General features: G+C 42.8%; 1 protein-coding gene across 6 annotated transcripts in view; it reads left to right on the top strand.

The window, feature by feature from the left end:
• Positions 1-20,000, top strand: part of fhod3a (formin homology 2 domain containing 3a) — a 93,398-nt gene that overhangs the window by 56,037 nt on the left and 17,361 nt on the right. For all 6 annotated transcript variants that reach the window (XM_077230147.1, XM_077230151.1, XM_077230149.1 and 3 more), the window contains 6 exons: positions 445-822; positions 1,987-2,801; positions 4,314-4,472; positions 4,860-5,042; positions 18,341-18,460; positions 19,724-19,885. In XM_077230147.1, the coding sequence (XP_077086262.1) occupies positions 445-822; positions 1,987-2,801; positions 4,314-4,472; positions 4,860-5,042; positions 18,341-18,460; positions 19,724-19,885 (1,817 nt within the window). The remainder of the gene's footprint in view (positions 1-444; positions 823-1,986; positions 2,802-4,313; positions 4,473-4,859; positions 5,043-18,340; positions 18,461-19,723; positions 19,886-20,000) is intronic.

The raw sequence follows: 20,000 nt of genomic DNA, 5'->3' as shown, positions 1-20,000 counted from the left end.
TGTGTGTTTGGTCAGGCGTTGACACACACAGGTGTGTTTCCTGTTCATATCCGGGACACAGAGGTCGTAGTGAAGGACCGTATGATGCAGAAGTCACACAGAAACACTAAACACTCACTGATCAAACTGTGGAGTAATTATGATTCTCTTCTGCTCACCAAGGCTGCGTTTATTTGATCACAAATACAGTAAAAACTGAAATATTTTAATGCAGCCTTGTCGAGAAGAAGACAATTTTTTTGTTTAAATTAAGAAATCTTAATTATTCCAAACGTTTGACCGCTAGTGTACATAGCATACTATATACTGCAGCAGTGTGTGTGTGTGTGTGTGTGTGTGCGTGTGTGTGTGTGTGTGTGTGTGTGTGTGTTTGTGTGTGTGTGTGTGTGTGTGTGTGTTATTTTGAACACAGCAGATTTAAATTTTTGACTACCATCTCCACAGACACCAGTGATCTAGAACCGGATGTGGATGCGAGTCTAGAACCGGAGGAGAAGCAAACGGAACCCAGAGAAGAACCGGAACAGGAAGAGGAGGAGAGAAGTGCTGAACAGGAAGTGGGCGGAGCGGAGGAGCAGGTTGAGGGGGAAGGGGAGGGGTCTGAACAGGAAGTGGGCGGGGCCACAGAGCAGGTTGCAGAGGAAGGGGAGGAGTCTGAGCGGGAAGCTCCTGATGGAGAAGCGGAGGACAGTGGGATCTTGAGCGATAAAGAACGACAGAACGAAGAAGTGAACGAGAAGGATAACTGCTCTGCCTCCAGCATATCTTCAGCCAGTAGCACACTAGAGAGAGAAGATCGACTCAGTGCAGGAGCGGAGACAGGTCAGACTGATACACACTCATTATCTAAAAATATTATTTTATAATTATTTCATTTTACTATTTTATATTATTATTATTATTTATAATAGAGAATATTTGTATACTGATTTTCATTTTATGTATGACATGATGCAAATGTGTACTTGAAATAATAACTGAAATTTAAGTAGTAAAAATTATTGCTGCATCTAAAATTGATTAAAAAAAATTAATATTAAAATAAAATATAAAAAATTGTATTATGTTTAATGTCACATAATAAACATTATATTTACAATTAAATATAATACAAGATGTGTGTGTGTGTGTATATATAATGTTAATTATGTGACACATTAAATATAATACCATTATATATTTCATATACATATATATAAAATAATATATAATTAAATCTGAAAAATTCAAATAAAAATCCATTTGAAAATGCTTGACTATAAAAAGTATTGCTGCAACTAAAACTAATCTAAAATTTAAATTGAATTAAAAATCTGAAATAAAATATTAAATATTATTAAATGTTATATATATATATTTGTATATATGAATTAAATAAATTAAATCTGAAAAATTTAAATATTAAAATAAAACGACATTTGAAAATGCTAAAATGTAACAATTATTGCTTCGACTGAAACTGAAATAAAATTAAAAAATCATTAAAAATAAATTAAATATTAAAATTAAATTAAAATAATAAATATGATTAAATATAATATAAATAAATATTAAAATATAAAATTGTGATATGTAAATTAAAATAATTAACATATGTAAATTAGTACATTTAAATTATATATATAGTATATATATATATATATACACACACACAATTAAATATAATATTAAATAAAAATATTGCAAAAAAAACATTTGAAAATGCTAAACTATAATAAACAATTTACTTTTTTCAGAGTTTCTACACTGATTATGAGTAAAATGCAGCTAAATGTATTTAAACATGATAGAATTTGAGCAGCGCACTCTTATTGGCATCTGAAAACATCAAATGAACCGAAAGATCGAATATTGTGTGTGTGTGTGTGTGTGTGTGTGTGTGTGTGTGTGTGTGTGTGTGTGCGTGTGTGTGTGTGTGTGTGTGTGTGTGTGTGTGTGTGTGTGTGTGTGTGTGTGTGTGTGTGTGTGTGTGTGTGTTTACTGCAGGTCAGTGGTCTCAGAGCGGCAGCGTGAATGAACAGCGAAACAAGATCCTGGACAGCAAACTCTTCATGCTGGACATGCTCTACTCACAGAGCAAAAAGCCCTCGGAGGAAGACGAGGACGAAGAGCGGGACGGAGGAGAGAAAGAGCAGGAGGATCTGTTAGCGTCGACGCAGGACGAGAGCGTTAGCACGAATGACGGAGACCAGCGAGTCGAGAACCAGAGCAACGTACGGGCGTTCGCCGAGCGCTTCGGAGAACTGGTGAAGGGTCTCACTTCTCCACCAATGGAAACGCAGGAAGCTCCTCCTCCTGTGAAGAAGGAGTCGGACTGCATATGGGACCAGCTGATGGCGAGTCCACGAGAACTCCGCATCGGAGACATCGACTTCACCGACCTCAGGGACGAGGACGATCAGGACGTGCTGGACTCGGGGAGTTTAATGAGCTCTGGAGATCTTCTGGCTCCGCCCCCTCCTCCGCCCTGCCCCTTTAACCTCCCGGCTCCGCCCCCAATGTTCGCCTGCCAGGCTCCGCCCCCTCCCATCTTTAGCATCCGCGTGCCTCCGCCCCCTCCCTGCTTCTCCGGCCAAGCTCCGCCCCCTCCTCAGCAGGAGGCGGAGCTAACGCCGCTCTACCAGAAGAAGAAGAAGACCATCCGGCTGTTCTGGAGTGAAGTCCGGCCCGCCGACTGGATCTCCCGGAGCCACAGGCGGAGCCAAGAGTCGCTCTGGTCCCGACTGGAACCGGTCAAACTCGACACCGCTAAACTCGAGCTTCTATTCGAGAGCAAATCCAAGGAGATGCCCGCGGCTAAGGTGAGCGGGGATATAACAGTGTGTGTGTGTGTGTGTGTGTGTGTGTGTGTGTGTGTGTGTGTGTGTGTGTGTGTGTGTGTGTGTGTGACCCAATTCATACTTTGTACGTGACGTCACAAGTGCCGGCTGGTGGGCAAGAACGTCGTTCTCTAGCACCGAAACCCAGTAAACTAATCAAAGATCTTGCCAGGACGTCGCCAGTTTTAATATACAAAAGTTGGTGTTTTGAGGTGTAACCGACATGCCAGATAGTTGTTGTGCGATTGGATGCACTATTATTCAGCATAATCGGGTTAAGACCGTGCATGTAAACGCACTCATTCCCCGAAAGTGAAAGTAGAAACGGACTGAGCTTTCAGCATCTGTCGCTGCTTTAACGCCGCGTTCTCTCTGAGACGACGATGTATATAACGTTATAATTATATCCTAATTCACTGGCTCAATATTTCTCTTGTGGGCCTACATTAATGACAGTAAAAAATTAGAGTTTTTGAAGCTGCTTTTGATTTTCACAGATGGCAGAGTTGTGCTGTTCGTGAACTAAAGACTGTTTTTAGGCCTATATCATTTTAGTGATATTATTCATATTTAGTAATTCTATTGTTTTTAGTGTTATTACTGTCATTAAACGTTTTGTTAATGTGCTATGGAAACAAAATAGCCTCACTATACTGGCTGGCCACTGTTTGTCGCCATTTTGTCAATGTCTGTTGCCCGCCAGGTATCCATGGTAGTCACGTGACTGCAAAGTATGAATTAACACTGTGAGAATTTCATATTATAAATTTGTAAAATATTTAGTTTTTCTGTACTGTAGAATTACTCTTCTAATTACTGTACTGTTAGATGTAAGTTAGGGGTATTTAAGTCATTTATTCTTTTAGCAAATCATTTATTTTTTATTTGAATCAATTTTTTTATTTAGGTAACCTCATTTATTTTTAAAATGTATATACTTATACTTTATTTCAATCAATTTTATTTATTTTAATTTGATCAATTTAATTTTATTTCAATAAAATGTTTGTATTAATTTTATTTTTCTTCTAAAATATTTATTTTAATAACTGTATTTTCATATAATTTATTAATTTATATCTTATTTTTTTAAATACAATTGTATTTATTTATTTATTTTAACCAAATGTTTCTTCAAAAATGTTTATTTATTTAAATATAATTTATTCATTTATTTCTTATTTAAATTAATAAATACAATTTTATTTATTTTAACCAAATGTTTGTATTAATTAATTATTTTTTTCTTAAAAAATATATATTTTCTTTGAATCAGTGTATTTTAATCTAATTTATTCATTTATTTCTTATTTATTTAAATAAAATTGTATTTATGTAAATAACTTTTTTATTGGAATCAAATGAATCTAGTTATTATAATCTTATTTATATATACCCCAGTGAAAGCGCTGAGACAGTGGTCTGACGGCTGTCATTTGTTGAGCTGTAATATCAGATTATGTGTGTGTGTGTGTGTGTGTGTGTGTTGAACAGAAAACGGCAGCCGAAGGGAAGCGGCAGGAGATTATCATTCTGGATTCCAAACGCAGCAACTCCATCAACATCGGCCTGACGGTTCTTCCTCCGCCGCGCACCATCAAAACCGCCATACTGAACTTCGACGAGTACGCACTCAACAAAGAGGGCATCGAGGTGCAGGAAGTCCACATTTGTTACAGTGCACATTGACAGAATGTTAGATTGTAACATTTTGAGTGAAACACAATATTTAGAATGTTACATTTCTGAGTGAAACTGAATATTTAGAGTGTAACATTTTTGGAATATTTAGAATGTTAGAATGTTACATTTCTGGAATAATTAGAATATTAGATTGTAACATTTTGAGTGAAACACAATATTTAGAATGTAACATTTCTGAGTGAATAAAAAAATATATTTAGGATGTTAGAATGTTACATTTCTCAGAGAAACTGAATATTTAGAGTGTAACATTTTTGGAATATTTACAGTTTTACATTTTTTGAATGTTAGATTGTAACATTTTGAGTGTAACAGAATATTTATTCTCCGCTGTAGAAAATCCTGACGATGATTCCCACGGAGGAAGAGAAGCAGAAGATCCAGGAAGCTCAGCTGGTGAATCCCGATATTCCCCTGGGAAGCGCGGAGCAGTTCCTCCTGACGCTGTCCTCCATCAGCGAGCTCTCGGCACGCCTGCAGCTCTGGGCCTTCAAACTCGACTATGAAGCCACCGAGAAGGTGAGCGATCTGTTCACGTGTGTGTCAAACCCTCACTGGAAACTGATGGAGTCGGCAAGATTTTTAACTCTTTATTTGAAAGAGTCTCTTCTGCTCACCCAAATACTGTGTTTATTAGAATAATGTGAAATATTATTCTAATGTTTTCTATGTGAATATACAGTAAAGTGTAATTTATTCCTGTGATCAAAGCTGAATATTCCGCATCATTACTCCAGTCTTCAGTGTCACATGATCCTTCAGAAATCAGTATAATATGATGATTTGATGCTCAAGAAGAAACATTTATGATTATTATCAGTTTTGAAAACAGCTCATATTTTTATGGAACTGTCATACATTTTATTTTTCAGGATTCTTTGATGAATAGTAAGTTCAAAAGAAAAGCATTTATTTGAAATAGAATCTTTTGTAACATTATAAATGTCTTTACTTTCACTTTTAATCAATTTAATGCATTCTTGATTAGTAAAAGTATTAATTTCTTTTCTCATTTGGACAGTAGTACATGCAACTATATTCTACTACAAATTGACAATTCTTTCTAAAACAATGGACAAAAGTTCTACTTAAATGCAAGTTAAACGCAGTGTTATTATAGTTAACAAAGTAAAACCATAAAAAAACCATTTTGTGACTTGAAATAAAATATAAAAATATATATATTTTTTTTAAGCTAGACCAAGGAAACATTTCTCATTTTCATTTAGTTTAACGATGTACTAAATAACTAAAACTGTAATAAAATTTATAAAAATGATATTAAAAAAAAAACTCAATGATAATAAAATATCAGTGGTTAAATGTTTTCAGAACGGGATCCCAGTCGAAATAATCAAACAAACAGATCAATGTTTTAAAATTGTCTCAGTGAAATCGACCTTTGAACTTATGCATCACCTTCACATTCAGAGGTGGAAACCGTTTGAAGGCGTTCGTGAAGACTGCAAATAACTCTCTCTCTCTCTCTCCGGTAAATTCCTCAGTTCCCCTTCAGGGACTACCGCTGCGTGAAATCGCAGTGGGAACGCCCTCAGCGTGACGCGTCTGAAGCATGAATGAAATCAGTCAATGGAGAGAATGAGCGTACGGCGAGTGACGTCATCGACCAGGAAGCTATAAATATCCCCTGAGTACACAACACGCCAGCTTTTAGTTACTTCAGCAGCTCTGTGTGTGTCTGAATCTGTCGATTGTGTTTGTCTGTTTTGTCAGGAGTTTTCACTATATATATTTTATATAAAAAAACCAATATGAGCGAGCAGTATAAGAAGTGTGTTCCCCCCTGTACTCGGCACATCACGGGTGGGGATTCACACGAGCTAAGTGTGGCTTGTTTGGGAGTGCAGCAATGCCCAGTCGGCTCTCGAGGGAGTCGATTGTCAGCATTGCGAGCGTTTTCCCTTGAGAACTCTGCGCTCGCGGCGATCGCTCTTCGAGGAGAGTGATTTGCTGCGAGCTCCCCGAGGCTCGGGTCCCGCTTCTGTTGAGGCAGAGCTGCGGCGCTTGTCTTGGGGCTCGCAGATGGATCTCGCTGGCGACGTTGAGACGGGCTCCGCCCTATCTCAGCTATCTCCGACGAGATCTAGTGCCTCACACCCGGCTCTGGAAGCACGCGCTGCCATGTGCCGGGTGGAGGCACATGATGATGTTGAATTGAGATTTTCCAGTTCTGAGGAGCTGGATGTCGAAAGTTTATTATCAGAGAAAACTAGTTTATCACATTATACTGCAAATGAAGAAGGTTTGATGGATGTATTATCTCGGGCTGTTGAAAAGCTAAAAAAAAAAAATTTAATAAAATAACAGTATCGAGTGGCCAGCTGATAGACAGGTTTCTAGAATTAAAAGCAATCTAGATGATAGATTTCTGTCTGCACGACCTCAACCTTCTAGCCGGTGCTTACCGTTCTTCCCAGATCTTCATGCTGAGTTTTCAAAGACCTGGGTTAGACCGGTTTCAAGCAGAATTTACACAAATCAGTCCAATGCTTATGGTAACATTGTTGGTGCTAAATCTGCTGGTTATGTGACGATACTGTAGGCGGAGGAGACGCTTGCGAGCTATCTCTCTCCTGCTTCATCGTCTTCACTTAAAGCACCGGCTCTTCCACCAAAAAATAAATAAATAAATAAATATATACACCTCTGTGCTGGTGGGGAAGGCTTACTCGGTGGCTCGGCAGGCGGCTGCATGTTTGCATACGATGACTTTTATGCAGGCTTTTCAGGCCGACCTGCTCAAAGGAAATCTGAGGGGGGTCCCCGCCGAGAGAGACTTGCGTTCACCTCCCTTAAGGGTGCCCTGTCTCTCCCGGCGCCCTCAGGGGCCCGTCCTACTAACCCTGCTGAAACAGGGCGTAGAAGGGTCTGGCGAGTGCTTTCCCGAGGGACGCTCGCCGCCTCTAAGGAGGGTTCTAGTGTGTTCAGACCAGTCGTTCCCTGCCGGTGCGCCGTTACAGGGCACTGTGTCTGTCACGCAGAATGTTCAACCAGAGCAAAGTCTTTCGTCACGTCTCGTGCCCCCCTGCAGAGAAACTGGAGGGACGAGGCGGGGTGCTCTCCGGCGCGGCCTTCTCGGGGCAGGACTGATCTGAGGACAGTCATTGTCGCCAGAAAGGCCGCGTCGAAAAAGTCCTGACGGGCTGAACGTCAGGACTCTGAGGGTGGTCCCCATCGGGAAAAACTTGAGTTCACCGCACAAAAACACGGTGCCCTGTCTTTCTCGATGCCCTCAGGGGTCTGTTCTACTAACCCTGCCTATACAGGGCGTAGAGAGACTCGGCGAGCGATTTCCCGAGGGACGCTCGCCCCCTCCAAGGAGGGTTGTGGAGTGCTCAGACCAGCTGTTTCCTGCCAGTATGTTACAGGGCGCTGTGTCTGTCACTCGGGATGTTCATCCGGAGGCCAGCCTCGAGAGGCTGGTTCCCTTAGTAGAGTTCCTGGCGGAATGGGTCCCCACCCAGCAGGGAGTTAGGATACTACTTCATCGAAAAAAAAAAAATCCTGACGTGCTGAACGTCAGGGTTCTGAGGGTGGTCCCTATCGTGAAAGACCTGAGTTCACTGCACAAGAACACGGTGCCCTGTCTTTTCCGATGCCCTCAGTGGTCTGCTCTACTAACCCTGCCTTCACAGGGCGTAGAGAGACTCGGCGAGCGATTTCCCGAGGGACGCTCGCCCCCTCCGAGGAGGGTTGTGGAATGCCCAGACCAGCTGTTCCCTGCCAGTACGTTACAGGGCGCTGTGTCTGTCACTGGGGATGTTCAAATCAGATCCGAGGACTGGTTTGTCATGATAGATCTAAAGGACGTTTACTTCCATGTATCTATCCTCCCTCAACACAGGAAGTTCCTGAGGTTCGCTTTCGGGGGCGAAGCGTACCAATATCGGGTTCTTCCGTTCGGCCTAGCACTGTCACCCCGAACATTCACGAAGTGTATGGATGCTGCTATAGCCCCGCTGAGGTTACAGGGCATCCGCTTTCTGTACTATATAGATGATTGCTTGATTCTAGCTCAATCGGAACAACAGGCGGTTCGGCACCGAGATGTCGTTCTTGCTCATATCAAGTGACTGGGGCTGAGGCTCAACGCCAAAAAGAGTGTTCTTTCTCCATTACAGAGAACCACTTTTCTAGGTGTAGTGTGGGATTCAACGACGATGCAGGCACAGTTGTCACCTGCTCGTATTGCTTTGATTCTCGCTGCAGTAGATCAGGTAATAGCTAGGCCAGTCATCCACTGTAAAACAGTTCCAGAGACTGCTAGGTCTCATGGCAGCTGCGTCCAACGTGATACCTCTTGGCCTCTTGCACATGAGACTGTTACAGTGGTGGCTCAGGACCAAGGGATTCTCCCCGAGGGGAAATCCGCTTCGCATGATCGTGAGTTTGCGACGGTGTCATCACGCCCTGATCATGTGGAAAGATCCTTGGTTTCTGTCCCAAGGCCCTGTGTTAGGAGCTCCTTGTCGTCGCGTTATGCTAATGACAGATGCCTCTCTCACGGGTGGGCTCAGGGTCTGTGGGAGGACCATCATCGTCTGTGGCACTTAAACTGCCTAGAGATGTTGGCGGTGTTTCAGGCTCTGAAACACTTCCTCCCAGACCTAAGGGGCCACCATGTTCTTGTCCAGACAGACAACACATCGGTGGTTTCTTATATCAACCATCAGGGGGGTTTGCGTTCTCGCCCGCTTTACAAACTGGCACGTCAGATCCTTCTATGGTCCCAGGGGAAAATTCTTTCTCTGAGAGCTTTTATCTCCCGGGGTATTTAAATCAGGGGGCAGACATCCTGTTAAGACAGGGGCCGAGGCCCGGGGAATGGAGTCTTCACCCCGAGGTGGTGGAACTCCTATGGAAACATTTCGGTCTTGCCGAGGTAGACCTATTTGCTTCTCGAGAAACATAACACTGCCCACTGTGGTTCTCTCTCAGCCATCCAGCCCCGCTGGGGTTGGATGCGATGGTACATCCGTGGCCGAGGTCACGCTTGTACGCTTTTCCCCCGATCGCTCTGCTCCCAGGAGTTCTGGAGAGGGTTCGCCGGGACGGGCTCAGTCTCCTGCTAATAGCCCCGTTCTGGTCGGCCCGGGTATGGTTTGCGGACCTAGTGTCTCTCCTCAACGGCTCTCCCCTAGAGATACCGATCAGGAGAGATCTGCTCTCTCAGGCGAGTGGGTCGATCTTTCACCCCCGTCTAGAGCTATGGAGGCTGTGGGCTTGGCCTCTGAGGGGGCCCAGCTCATAGATTCTGGTCTCTCGGCTGAGGTCGTTGAGACCATCCTCCGATCCAGAGCTCCCTCCACGAGGAAGTTATATGCCGCGAGGTGGAAACTTTTCACCTCTTGGTGTGGAGAGCGCCAGCAGGACCCAGTTAACTGCCCGGTTGGTACAGTCCTGGATTTCCTGCAGGACCGTCTCTCCACAGGGTTATCCCACTCCACACTGAAGGTGTATGTGGCGGCCTTAGCTGCTTACCACACCCCTTCAAGTGGAGGTTCCCTCGGGAAACACCCGCTTATGTCTCGCTTCCTTCGTGTCACCTTGAGGCTGAGGCCTGCAGTTTGCACAAGGGTACCAGCTTGGGATCTGGCCGTTATCTTAGAAGGTCTCTCCCTTGCTCCTTTCGAGCCCATCGAGGAAGTTTCGGAAAAGTTTCTTACTCTTGTAACCGTCTACCTACTCACTCCTAGTGAGACAAGCTACAAGATAATTTTGAGGGAGGGCCCCACAGACCAAACTTTGTTGAGAATATAATGAGTGAAGAAACAGTTGAAAGATAAACCTCAATACGCCAATAGAAATGCTTTCATTTTATATCCGATGACCCACACAAAAGTATTTACATGGCTTCATCACCCAGCAAACACTGAATATACAATAACATACCCTAAAGCTTCACACTAATGCAATACTGTCTGATGAGTAGCAAAAAATAAACCTTAGATGAAGACCTTAGTTTTTTCATTGTCCTGTAATCCATAGAGTACATCCAAGGTTTTGTATCATAGAGTCAATGGTTCAATTGGCAGTGATGGACAGCAAAGGAATAATCGTCCCGTGACAGAGGTGAAGCAGTTACAAGTTGTATTCCACATTGATTCCAAATGACTGCAGTCAAGCTTTGAAAACACTATCCTTAGTGTATAGAATTCTCATGTTCCAAGTCGAATTCCAGCCTTGAGCCTCATCGAACATATGAAAAACAGATGACATTCAAAAAGTCCTTCTACAAACAAAACAAATACATACTAGCATTAAATGTTGGTCACAAACCAAACAATAGTCGAAACCCCTTCCCCCAAAACAAACTAAATACAGCTTACACAGAAATAACCTCAGTTATTTGACATAACAAATAAGACGAAGAAAAACACTTACTTGATTGAGCTTGAAACAATAGTTTCTCAATCTGGACTCTAAACAAAGAGTGTGAACATAAAGAGAAGAACCATGCTTCCCTCTGCACACCTTGTCCTAACTTCTTCTCCTACACGGCTATATACAAGGGAGTATGACACCTAGAGCCCCCTACTGCATAGTAGTGGTATTACCAACGAAGAAAGAAAACCAGGAACCCAACTCTGGGTGGTTACATATCTCCCTCCTCATTAGAAGAACTAACATACCCATGACAAATCTTCAAGTGTTGCACGTGATATGTGTCAATAATATCTGGGGCAGATACAAGGGAGACTTGATAATTAACCGGACCCAACTTCTTTACAATTCTAGCGGGACCTTTCCATTTAGGGGACAGTTTTGCCATTAAACCGTCATCTGCTTTGGATAAGGGATGCGTTCGTACCCATACTGCGTCTCCAACCTGAAATTGTGTTGGTTTGTGCCGTTGATCGTAGTATTTTTTTTGCTTAATCTGGGCTCTTTCCACATTCTCCTTCACCAAAATGACCAGTTCCTTCTGCCGTTCCAGTATAGGGTAAACTGGACTGTTAGGATCAGGTAGCTGTTGTAGGGCTCTTTCCATTGGTCCTTTCAACTTCCGTCCCAGAGCTATTTCTGCCGGCGTAAACCCTGTACTTTCATGCCAGGCAGAATTAATTGCAAACCTGAATTCGCCCAACCACTTATCCCACTGTCGATGCTGATCCTCTACATAGGACGCAATCATTGTTTTTAAGTTTCTGTTGACTCGCTCTGTCAAATTTGTTTGAGGATGGTAGGCAGTGGTTAATTTTTGAATTACCCCCCACTGTTTGCAGACAATGCCGATGAGCTGGGAGGTAAACTGAGTACCTCTATCTGACACAAGGTAGGTTGGTATTCCCCACCTAGTAAAGATCTCATCTATTAAGATTTTAGCAATGTGAGATGCTCTAGCAGTCCTCAAAGGAAATAACTCTACCCACTTGGTGAAGTAGTCAACAACAACAAGAAGGTACTCGTGTTGTTTATTGCTCTTCGGGAAAGGCCCCATAAGATCCACTCCCAACATATATCCAGGTTCAACTATAGGAGTACTTTGTAGCAGACCTGATGTCTTAGTCATGGATGGTTTGTATTTTTGACAGGTTTGACATTCTTTACAGTACTTCCATACATCCGCCCTGATGCTAGGCCAGTACACAGTTTCAAGTAGCCTGAGTAGAGTTTTGAGCTTCCCCAAATGTCCACTCAAAGGGTTATCGTGAGCGTACTGCAGAAAGGACTGCCGTAGTGCCGAAGGTATAATCAATTGGAGTTTTTGCCCTTTTTTACCATCAGGCACACTGCGAAATAGAAAACCATTTTCCACCACATAATGAACCCTGGCCATGTCACAAATGGTTTGTTTTTCTGCTTTAGAGACTAGTTCTTGAATCTCAACATCGCTGTTTTGAGCTGTGGCAATTTGTGAGAGGTCAGCCGGTAGGTTGCATGGTGGTGAAATGGTTTTGTTAGCAGTAGCGATGAGCAACATATCCTGAGGAGTATTGTGACTTCTGGATAACACGTCAGGTACCACATTGCACTGACCTTTCCGATACCTCACTGTGAAATGAAACCCTTGCAATCTTATGGTCCATCGTGTGAGACGTGATGAAGGTTTTGGATGTTGGAATGCCCATGTCAGAGCTGCATGATCTGTTACTACCTCAAACGTTTGTCCTTCCAGATACTGCCTCCATTTCTCCACGGCCCAAACTACTGCCAAACATTCCTTTTCCGGCACAGAATAAGCTTTCTCTGCTCCTCTCAACAACCGAGATGCATAGGCGATTACGTGTTCTTCTCCCTCAGACTCTTGGGTAAGAACAGCTCCTAATCCAATATCGCTTGCATCGGTTTGCACTCTGAAAGGCTTACAGAAATCAGGGGTAATCAAAATCGGAGCTCGCACAAGATCTTGTTTTATGGAGTTAAATGCTTGCTGACATTGTTCAGTCCATTCCCATGTGGCATTTTTTTTTTTTAGTGCATGCAATGGAGCTGCCTTTTCGGAAAACTGGGGTATGAAACGGTGATACCAACCAGCTAAACCTAGGAACCTTTGAACATCTTTGATGGATTGTGGTATAGGAAATGATTCGACAGCTGAGACTTTGGATGAGTCAGTTTTTACTCCTTCCGGTGTCACAATGTGTCCCAGAAATGAGAGTGATTTCTGGATAAAGTTGCACTTTTTTAGATTGAGGGTGAGACCAGCTTTATGAAGACATGTGAAGACTTTTTGTAGATGCTGGAGATGTTCTGAAATGTTTTTGGAGTACACAACGATATCGTCGATGTATACCATACAACACTTTCCTTTCACCTCACGTAAGACCTGTTCCATCAGCCGTTGGAAAGATGCTGCAGCGTTTTTCAGGCCAAAAGGTAAACAAAGAAATTCATAAAGCCCATTAGATGTTACAAAGGCCGTTTTTTGAATACTTTCTGCATCCATTTCCAACTGCCAATATCCACTTTTCAAGTCTAAGGTGCTGAAAACCGTTGCACCATGGAGAGATTCGAGGATATCCTGAATTTGAGGCATGGGATATGCATCCAGATGCGTCTTGCTGTTAAGACCTCGATAATCTACACAGAATCTAGAACTTCCATCCTTCTTTTGAACTATAACCACCGGTGATGCCCAAGGTGAAGTAGATGGTCGGATGATTCCTTTGTCCAATAGTTCTTGCACTTGAGATTCGATGAATTGCTGCTTTGGTAGTGAAACCTTGTAAGCACGTTTTCTTGTCGGAACCTCATCTACAGTTATGATACAATGTTTTACACAATTTGTTCGACCAATCTGCCGGGTGCACACAGTAGGCCAACTTAACAAGAGATTCTCTATCTCTTTTTGTGTAGGGAGATCTGTGTCTGATGCTCGGGCTAAACTGTGAATCTGCTGACAGGTTTCTTCATCAAAAGAAGATCCCGGTAGAGCGAGACAGAAATATGAAGAGGGTTGAACATCATGTTGTGGGAAAGGAAAAGTTTTTGGTTCTGAAATTGCTGGCATACAGTATTGGACTTTGTGAAAATCCAATACCATCTTGGATTCTAACAGAAAATCAATTCCCAGAATAACAGGTATAGTTAGATCAGCATCTTTCATGATAAACAAATTTACATCCACACCCTGTCCTTGAACTTCACATCTCCAACTGACCTTGCCTAAGGAGTTTTGTCTCAATCCATTGGCCAGCAGGAATGATTGGCCTCCACTAGATTGACATTCCTCATGATGATTTAACCGCTTCCACAAAGATTCTTGGATTAGTGAAAAAGTGCTTCCAGTGTCAACAATGGCAATGATATAACTATCTCTGAGAATTATGGGAAGGGTGATGTTCTTATAAGCATGAAGGTCTGGACTCTGATCGAGTAGCACAAATCTGTTGCCAGCCTGTGGTAACTTTCGCTGAGGTTCTTGAACAGGAGCCATTTTCTTCTTTTGTTCCTCCCCATTGACCTGACTCCAATACCTTTTGGACTCATCAAAGTCTCGCTCAATTTGTGTCCCAATCCTGACCAATTCTCCCACATCTTTAACAGCTCCTCGTAGCAAACTGGCAAGCCGCGGGTTGCAGTTTCTCAGGATTGCCTGAACCATTTCTCTCTCAGACATATCCTTTTTCCATCGCAAACACAACGCACGATACTGGAATGCAAAGTCTCTGAGGCTTTCCTTGGCCCCTTGTTTCCTTTCTAGCAGTTTCCTAGCTGCTACATCCTTGTAGTCCTCACTTAAAAATGAGTGCAGGAATCTCTCCTTAAACTGTTTCCAGTTGACCACATTTCTCCTCTCTGCCATCCACCAATCTTTTGCAGTTCCTTTCAGTACAGCCGAGAGTGAGGCCAGGATTTCGTCATCTCTGAGGGGTCGAACAACAAAGTATTCCTCACACCGCTCGATGAATAAAACTGGATCGTCATTAAGGGTATTGCTAAAACTGGGAAAATCAAGTTTTACAGGAGGGTTATATTGAACTAAAGACTGGTTGTTAATATGGCTGGGTTGTAAGTTATACGTCATGTTACTAGATGGAGGATGGGTTTTACTATCTTGTGGATTGGTTTCTAGTATTTTTGGAGTAGATGAAGACATTCTCAGTGCTTGAAATTTTTGCTCCCATTGCCGATCTCTTCTTTTCAAACAATCTACCATGGATTGTCCCAAATCCTTAACTAACATTTCCAATTGTAGTTTAACCCTCTCACACTCCCGTTGGACATGATATGTCATCCTATCTTCCATTTTTTTACATTGTTTATCAAAATTATCCCAAGAAACTTGCTCACCCACCTCCTGTGTGATGTCCGCCATATGACTTTCTAATTTAGCAATGCGTTCATTCAGGGATGTCACTGATGAATAAGGATTGCGGTCTGCCTCTTCATCCATTTCTAATGGTGGTGGAGGTAGAAAAAGAAAATCATCCTCAGGAACACTACTCACAAGTCTTTCATTTTCCTCATCGGAGTCGAGATACAGATCACTGAAGGTGTTTATCAACTCTTTCAGCGGTTCTCTTCTGGCAATGAAAGATTCAGAGGTAAAATCTTCACTAGGTACAGCCTCCTCCCTATCCATGGCAGATGACAGTTAGATTGCTCTAAGTGACCAAAAAACTGTGAAAAACACTCTAATTAAAAATCTCGATGGTCTTCAGGTCCCTGTTCGGGTGCCATTCTGTAACCGTCTACCTACTCACTCCTAGTGAGACAAGCTACAAGATAATTTTGAGGGAGGGCCCCACAGACCAAACTTTGTTGAGAATATAATGAGTGAAGAAACAGTTGAAAGATAAACCTCAATACGCCAATAGAAATGCTTTCATTTTATATCCGATGACCCACACAAAAGTATTTACATGGCTTCATCACCCAGCAAACACTGAATATACAATAACATACCCTAAAGCTTCACACTAATGCAATACTGTCTGATGAGTAGCAAAAAAATAAACCTTAGATGAAGACCTTAGTTTTTTCATTGTCCTGTAATCCATAGAGTACATCCAAGGTTTTGTATCATAGAGTCAATGGTTCAATTGGCAGTGATGGACAGCAAAGGAATAATCGTCCCGTGACAGAGGTGAAGCAGTTACAAGTTGTATTCCACATTGATTCCAAATGACTGCAGTCAAGCTTTGAAAACACTATCCTTAGTGTATAGAATTCTCATGTTCCAAGTCGAATTCCAGCCTTGAGCCTCATCGAACATATGAAAAACAGATGACATTCAAAAAGTCCTTCTACAAACAAAACAAATACATACTAGCATTAAATGTTGGTCACAAACCAAACAATAGTCGAAACCCCTTCCCCCAAAACAAACTAAATACAGCTTACACAGAAATAACCTCAGTTATTTGACATAACAAATAAGACGAAGAAAAACACTTACTTGATTGAGCTTGAAACAATAGTTTCTCAATCTGGACTCTAAACAAAGAGTGTGAACATAAAGAGAAGAACCATGCTTCCCTCTGCACACCTTGTCCTAACTTCTTCTCCTACACGGCTATATACAAGGGAGTATGACACCTAGAGCCCCCTACTGCATAGTAGTGGTATTACCAACGAAGAAAGAAAACCAGGAACCCAACTCTGGGTGGTTACACTCTAAAGACTATCCTTCTTCTCGCTATCTCATCTCTAAAAAGAATTGGAGATATTCAAGCACTTTCGGTGGCTCCCTCGTGCCTGGAATTTGCTCCTGGTTGGTTAAGGCCTTTCTCTTTCCGAGACCAGGTTATGTTCCTAAGGTTCCAACTGTTTCAGTTAGACCTATAGTTCTGCAGGTTTTCTGTCCTCCGCCTTTTCTGACGTCAGACCAGGAGAAAATTAATTTGCTGTGCCCAGTTTGGGTTTTGATGCTTACGTCCACAGAGCTGCCCTGTGGAGGAGATCGGAACAAATGTTCGTCTGTTTGGGTCACCTAAGAAAGGGTGTCCTGCATCTAGAAAAAGGATGAGCAAGTGGGGGGTCGAGGCCATCCCACTTGCTTATGGTTCGGCCCATCAGCCTTCACTTTGGCTGTAAGGGCTCATTCCACCCGGAGTATGGCTGCTTCTACAGCTCTTCTTTCAGGAGCTTCTCTTCAGGACGTTTGTGATGCGACAGGCTGGTCCTCACCGCACACTTTCGTTAGATTTTATTCCCTCGATCTTAGCTCCACTCGCGGGGCTCAGGTTCTCTCGTCGGTTTGTGTCTCCTAATGACACACGACGGGGATTTGGTCGTATGGGGATGTGGGTATTGCGTTCCCACTGCGATTTCACGCAGCGGTAGTCCCTGAAGGGGAACGTCCCGGGTTACGTATGTAACCCTAGTTCCCCGAAGGGACGGACGCTGCGTGTCCTGCCATACTCTCGGCATCCCCTTGGGTCGCTGCTTCAGTAACTTTTAAGCTGGCGTGTTGTGTACTCAGGGGATATTTATAGCTTCCTGGTCGATGACGTCACTCGCCGTACGCTCATTCTCTCCATTGACTGATGTCATTCATGCTTCAGACGCGTCACGCTGAGGGCGTTCCCACTGCGAATTCACGCAGCGTCCGTCCCTTCGGGGAACTAGGGTTACATACGTAACCCGGGACGGTTTTCCATGTTTTATCTTTCCTCTGACGCAGGACATGTTCAGTCTAATAGAGGGTAACATCGTGTGCTTCAAGCAAAAGACTCTAATAATGAAAAGCACATTTGTTTTCCCCTCCATCTGAGATCCTGCAGAAACAGAGTCACCTGTGTCTAGACCACAGACTGTATATAATATGGGCGTAGTGTGAGTGACGTCACTCGTAGTGTTTCTGAAGAGCATTTTTGAAGCCCAAAGTGGGCAGAGCCGGCCGTCGCCATCTTGGCAGCGTCACTCCCGGATAAACGAACATGTGCAGCGAGGCGGATTAGCTGAGGTGACGTGAAGCTAACAGACAAACGGCTAGCAGTGACATCTGTGGCAATCCACCTGTCACTCAAGTGGCCACGCCCTTAATTATGCACAACTTTAAGGCTTAATATGATTTAAACGGATGAGTTAGAAAAAAAAATCACCCCCTCACAGTCGTCATGACGGGCAAAATTAGCTTTATAGACCAAAACCACTTTTTACACCAGACTGTAAACATGTTTTTTTCTGCTGTAAAGTTGGACATTTTAACATGCGGGTGTATGGGATTGAGTCTCTCCTGCAGCCGGTCTCTAGTGGCCAGTGGATGAACTGCAGTTTAAGTCACTTCAGTGTTGATTCAAGAGAGAGACGGGAAGGTTGAAGCTTGATTTGCTGCTCATCTTCCACGTGACATCATGCATTTAACAGCTCAGTTAATTACCTATCCAATGTTTCCACTCTGACAGGAAGTGGCTGAGCCGCTACAGGACCTGAAGGAGGGCATGGATCAGCTGGAGAAAAACAAAACGCTGCGGGTTATCCTGTCCACTCTTCTCGCCATCGGAAACTTCCTGAACGGCTCTAACGTGAGGTTTTATCACAACACACACTTAAAGGTGCACTGTGTACATATCAGCGGCATCTAGTGGTGAGGTTGTGAATTGCATCCAACAGAAGTTATGGTGGTTGACAGGAAGTGATGTCGTCTGAGACAGCAGAGAGTAGCCAGTTAATCAACGAGGTTTCTTTACAAAGATAAATTAAGAAATTAGGTTTACTTAATTATTCAATAAAACAATATGTTTTTCCGAATATTATTGTTACTTGTTCATTATTGTGTCAGTGCTTTATTCGGTTCTTTGCACGAAGAACAACATAGTGACGAAACGCGTTTGTACGTTTAGGGCAACCGTAGAAACATGTCGATGTAAGGAGACCCGCGTGTGTGTGTGTAGAGAGAAATGTCTTATTCTAAGGTAATAAAAACATAACGGTTCATTATGTAAGGTCTTTATACACCACTGAAAACAGTTATGTATATGATATTAGTGGATGTATATGACAGATCGAGGATTCATGAAACAGATGAAGCACATGTGCCGTATTGTGTCGAGCCGACACTCGTCTCCACAGTGACATCTAGTGGTCAGAACAGTGGAAATGCAACAAAACCCCTGGGCTAAACAAAACAAACAAAAAAAACTTTTACAAATCTATTGCACATTTTTTTATTGAAAGTAAAATCTTTCAAATGCAATTATCTAATCATCTAATGAGATTATCAAGTGTCTAATGTTCTTTTATCATTTTTTAGGGTTTGTTTTGTTTGTTATATGAATGGCTCGGCTAAACTGGACAATAAGAGACTATTAACTACCATTATTCATTTTAACAATACTAATGTCTAATTATGACTTCTACAAATGTCTAAAACTGCTAAGAGATCAGGTAAACCCACAGACATTTGTTCACTGGTTCAGTGACTCCTCATGATCATGGGTCGACAGAGATCATCCTTGGGCGAACCATTGACATTTCAAAGGGTTTTGAAACAGTTATGACATAATGAAGCCTCGTTTACTGAAGTCACGTGACTCTGGCAGTTTGATACACGCTCCGAATCTCTGATTCGAAATAAACGATTCGTAAAGGTTTCGAAGCTTCATGATGCAGTGTTTTGAGATTGCCATCACTATATGATATTGCATTTCTGTCAACAGATCCTCCTAAATATTACACAATGCACCTTTAAATATTCCATACATTTGTGTTTTAATTCATGATATTACAAATATTCTGTGAGGAGTGTTTGCTGTCAGCTTTGAGAGCTGGGTGTTTCGATCACGCAGGCGAAAGGCTTCGATCTGAGTTATCTGGAGAAGGTTCCTGAAGTGAAGGACACGGTGCACAAGCAGTCTCTCCTGCATCACGTCTGCGGCGTCGTGGTGGAGAACTTCCCCGACAGCACAGACCTGTACTCCGAGATAGGAGCCCTCACACGCTCCGCCAAGGTGCGACACACACACACACACACACACACACACACTCACACACACACACACTCAAACACTGCGGCCTCGTGGTGGAGAACTTCCCCGACAGCACAGACCTGTACTCCGAGATAGG

This window comes from Siphateles boraxobius, unplaced genomic scaffold (genome assembly GCF_051911475.1).
Source record: "Siphateles boraxobius isolate OS27281-9 unplaced genomic scaffold, OSU_SipBor_1 14, whole genome shotgun sequence".
In the NCBI taxonomy this organism is placed as follows: Eukaryota; Metazoa; Chordata; class Actinopteri; order Cypriniformes; family Leuciscidae; genus Siphateles; species Siphateles boraxobius.
The sequence above is the reverse complement of the archived record's forward strand: the minus strand, read 5'-3'. Positions and strand labels throughout refer to the sequence as shown.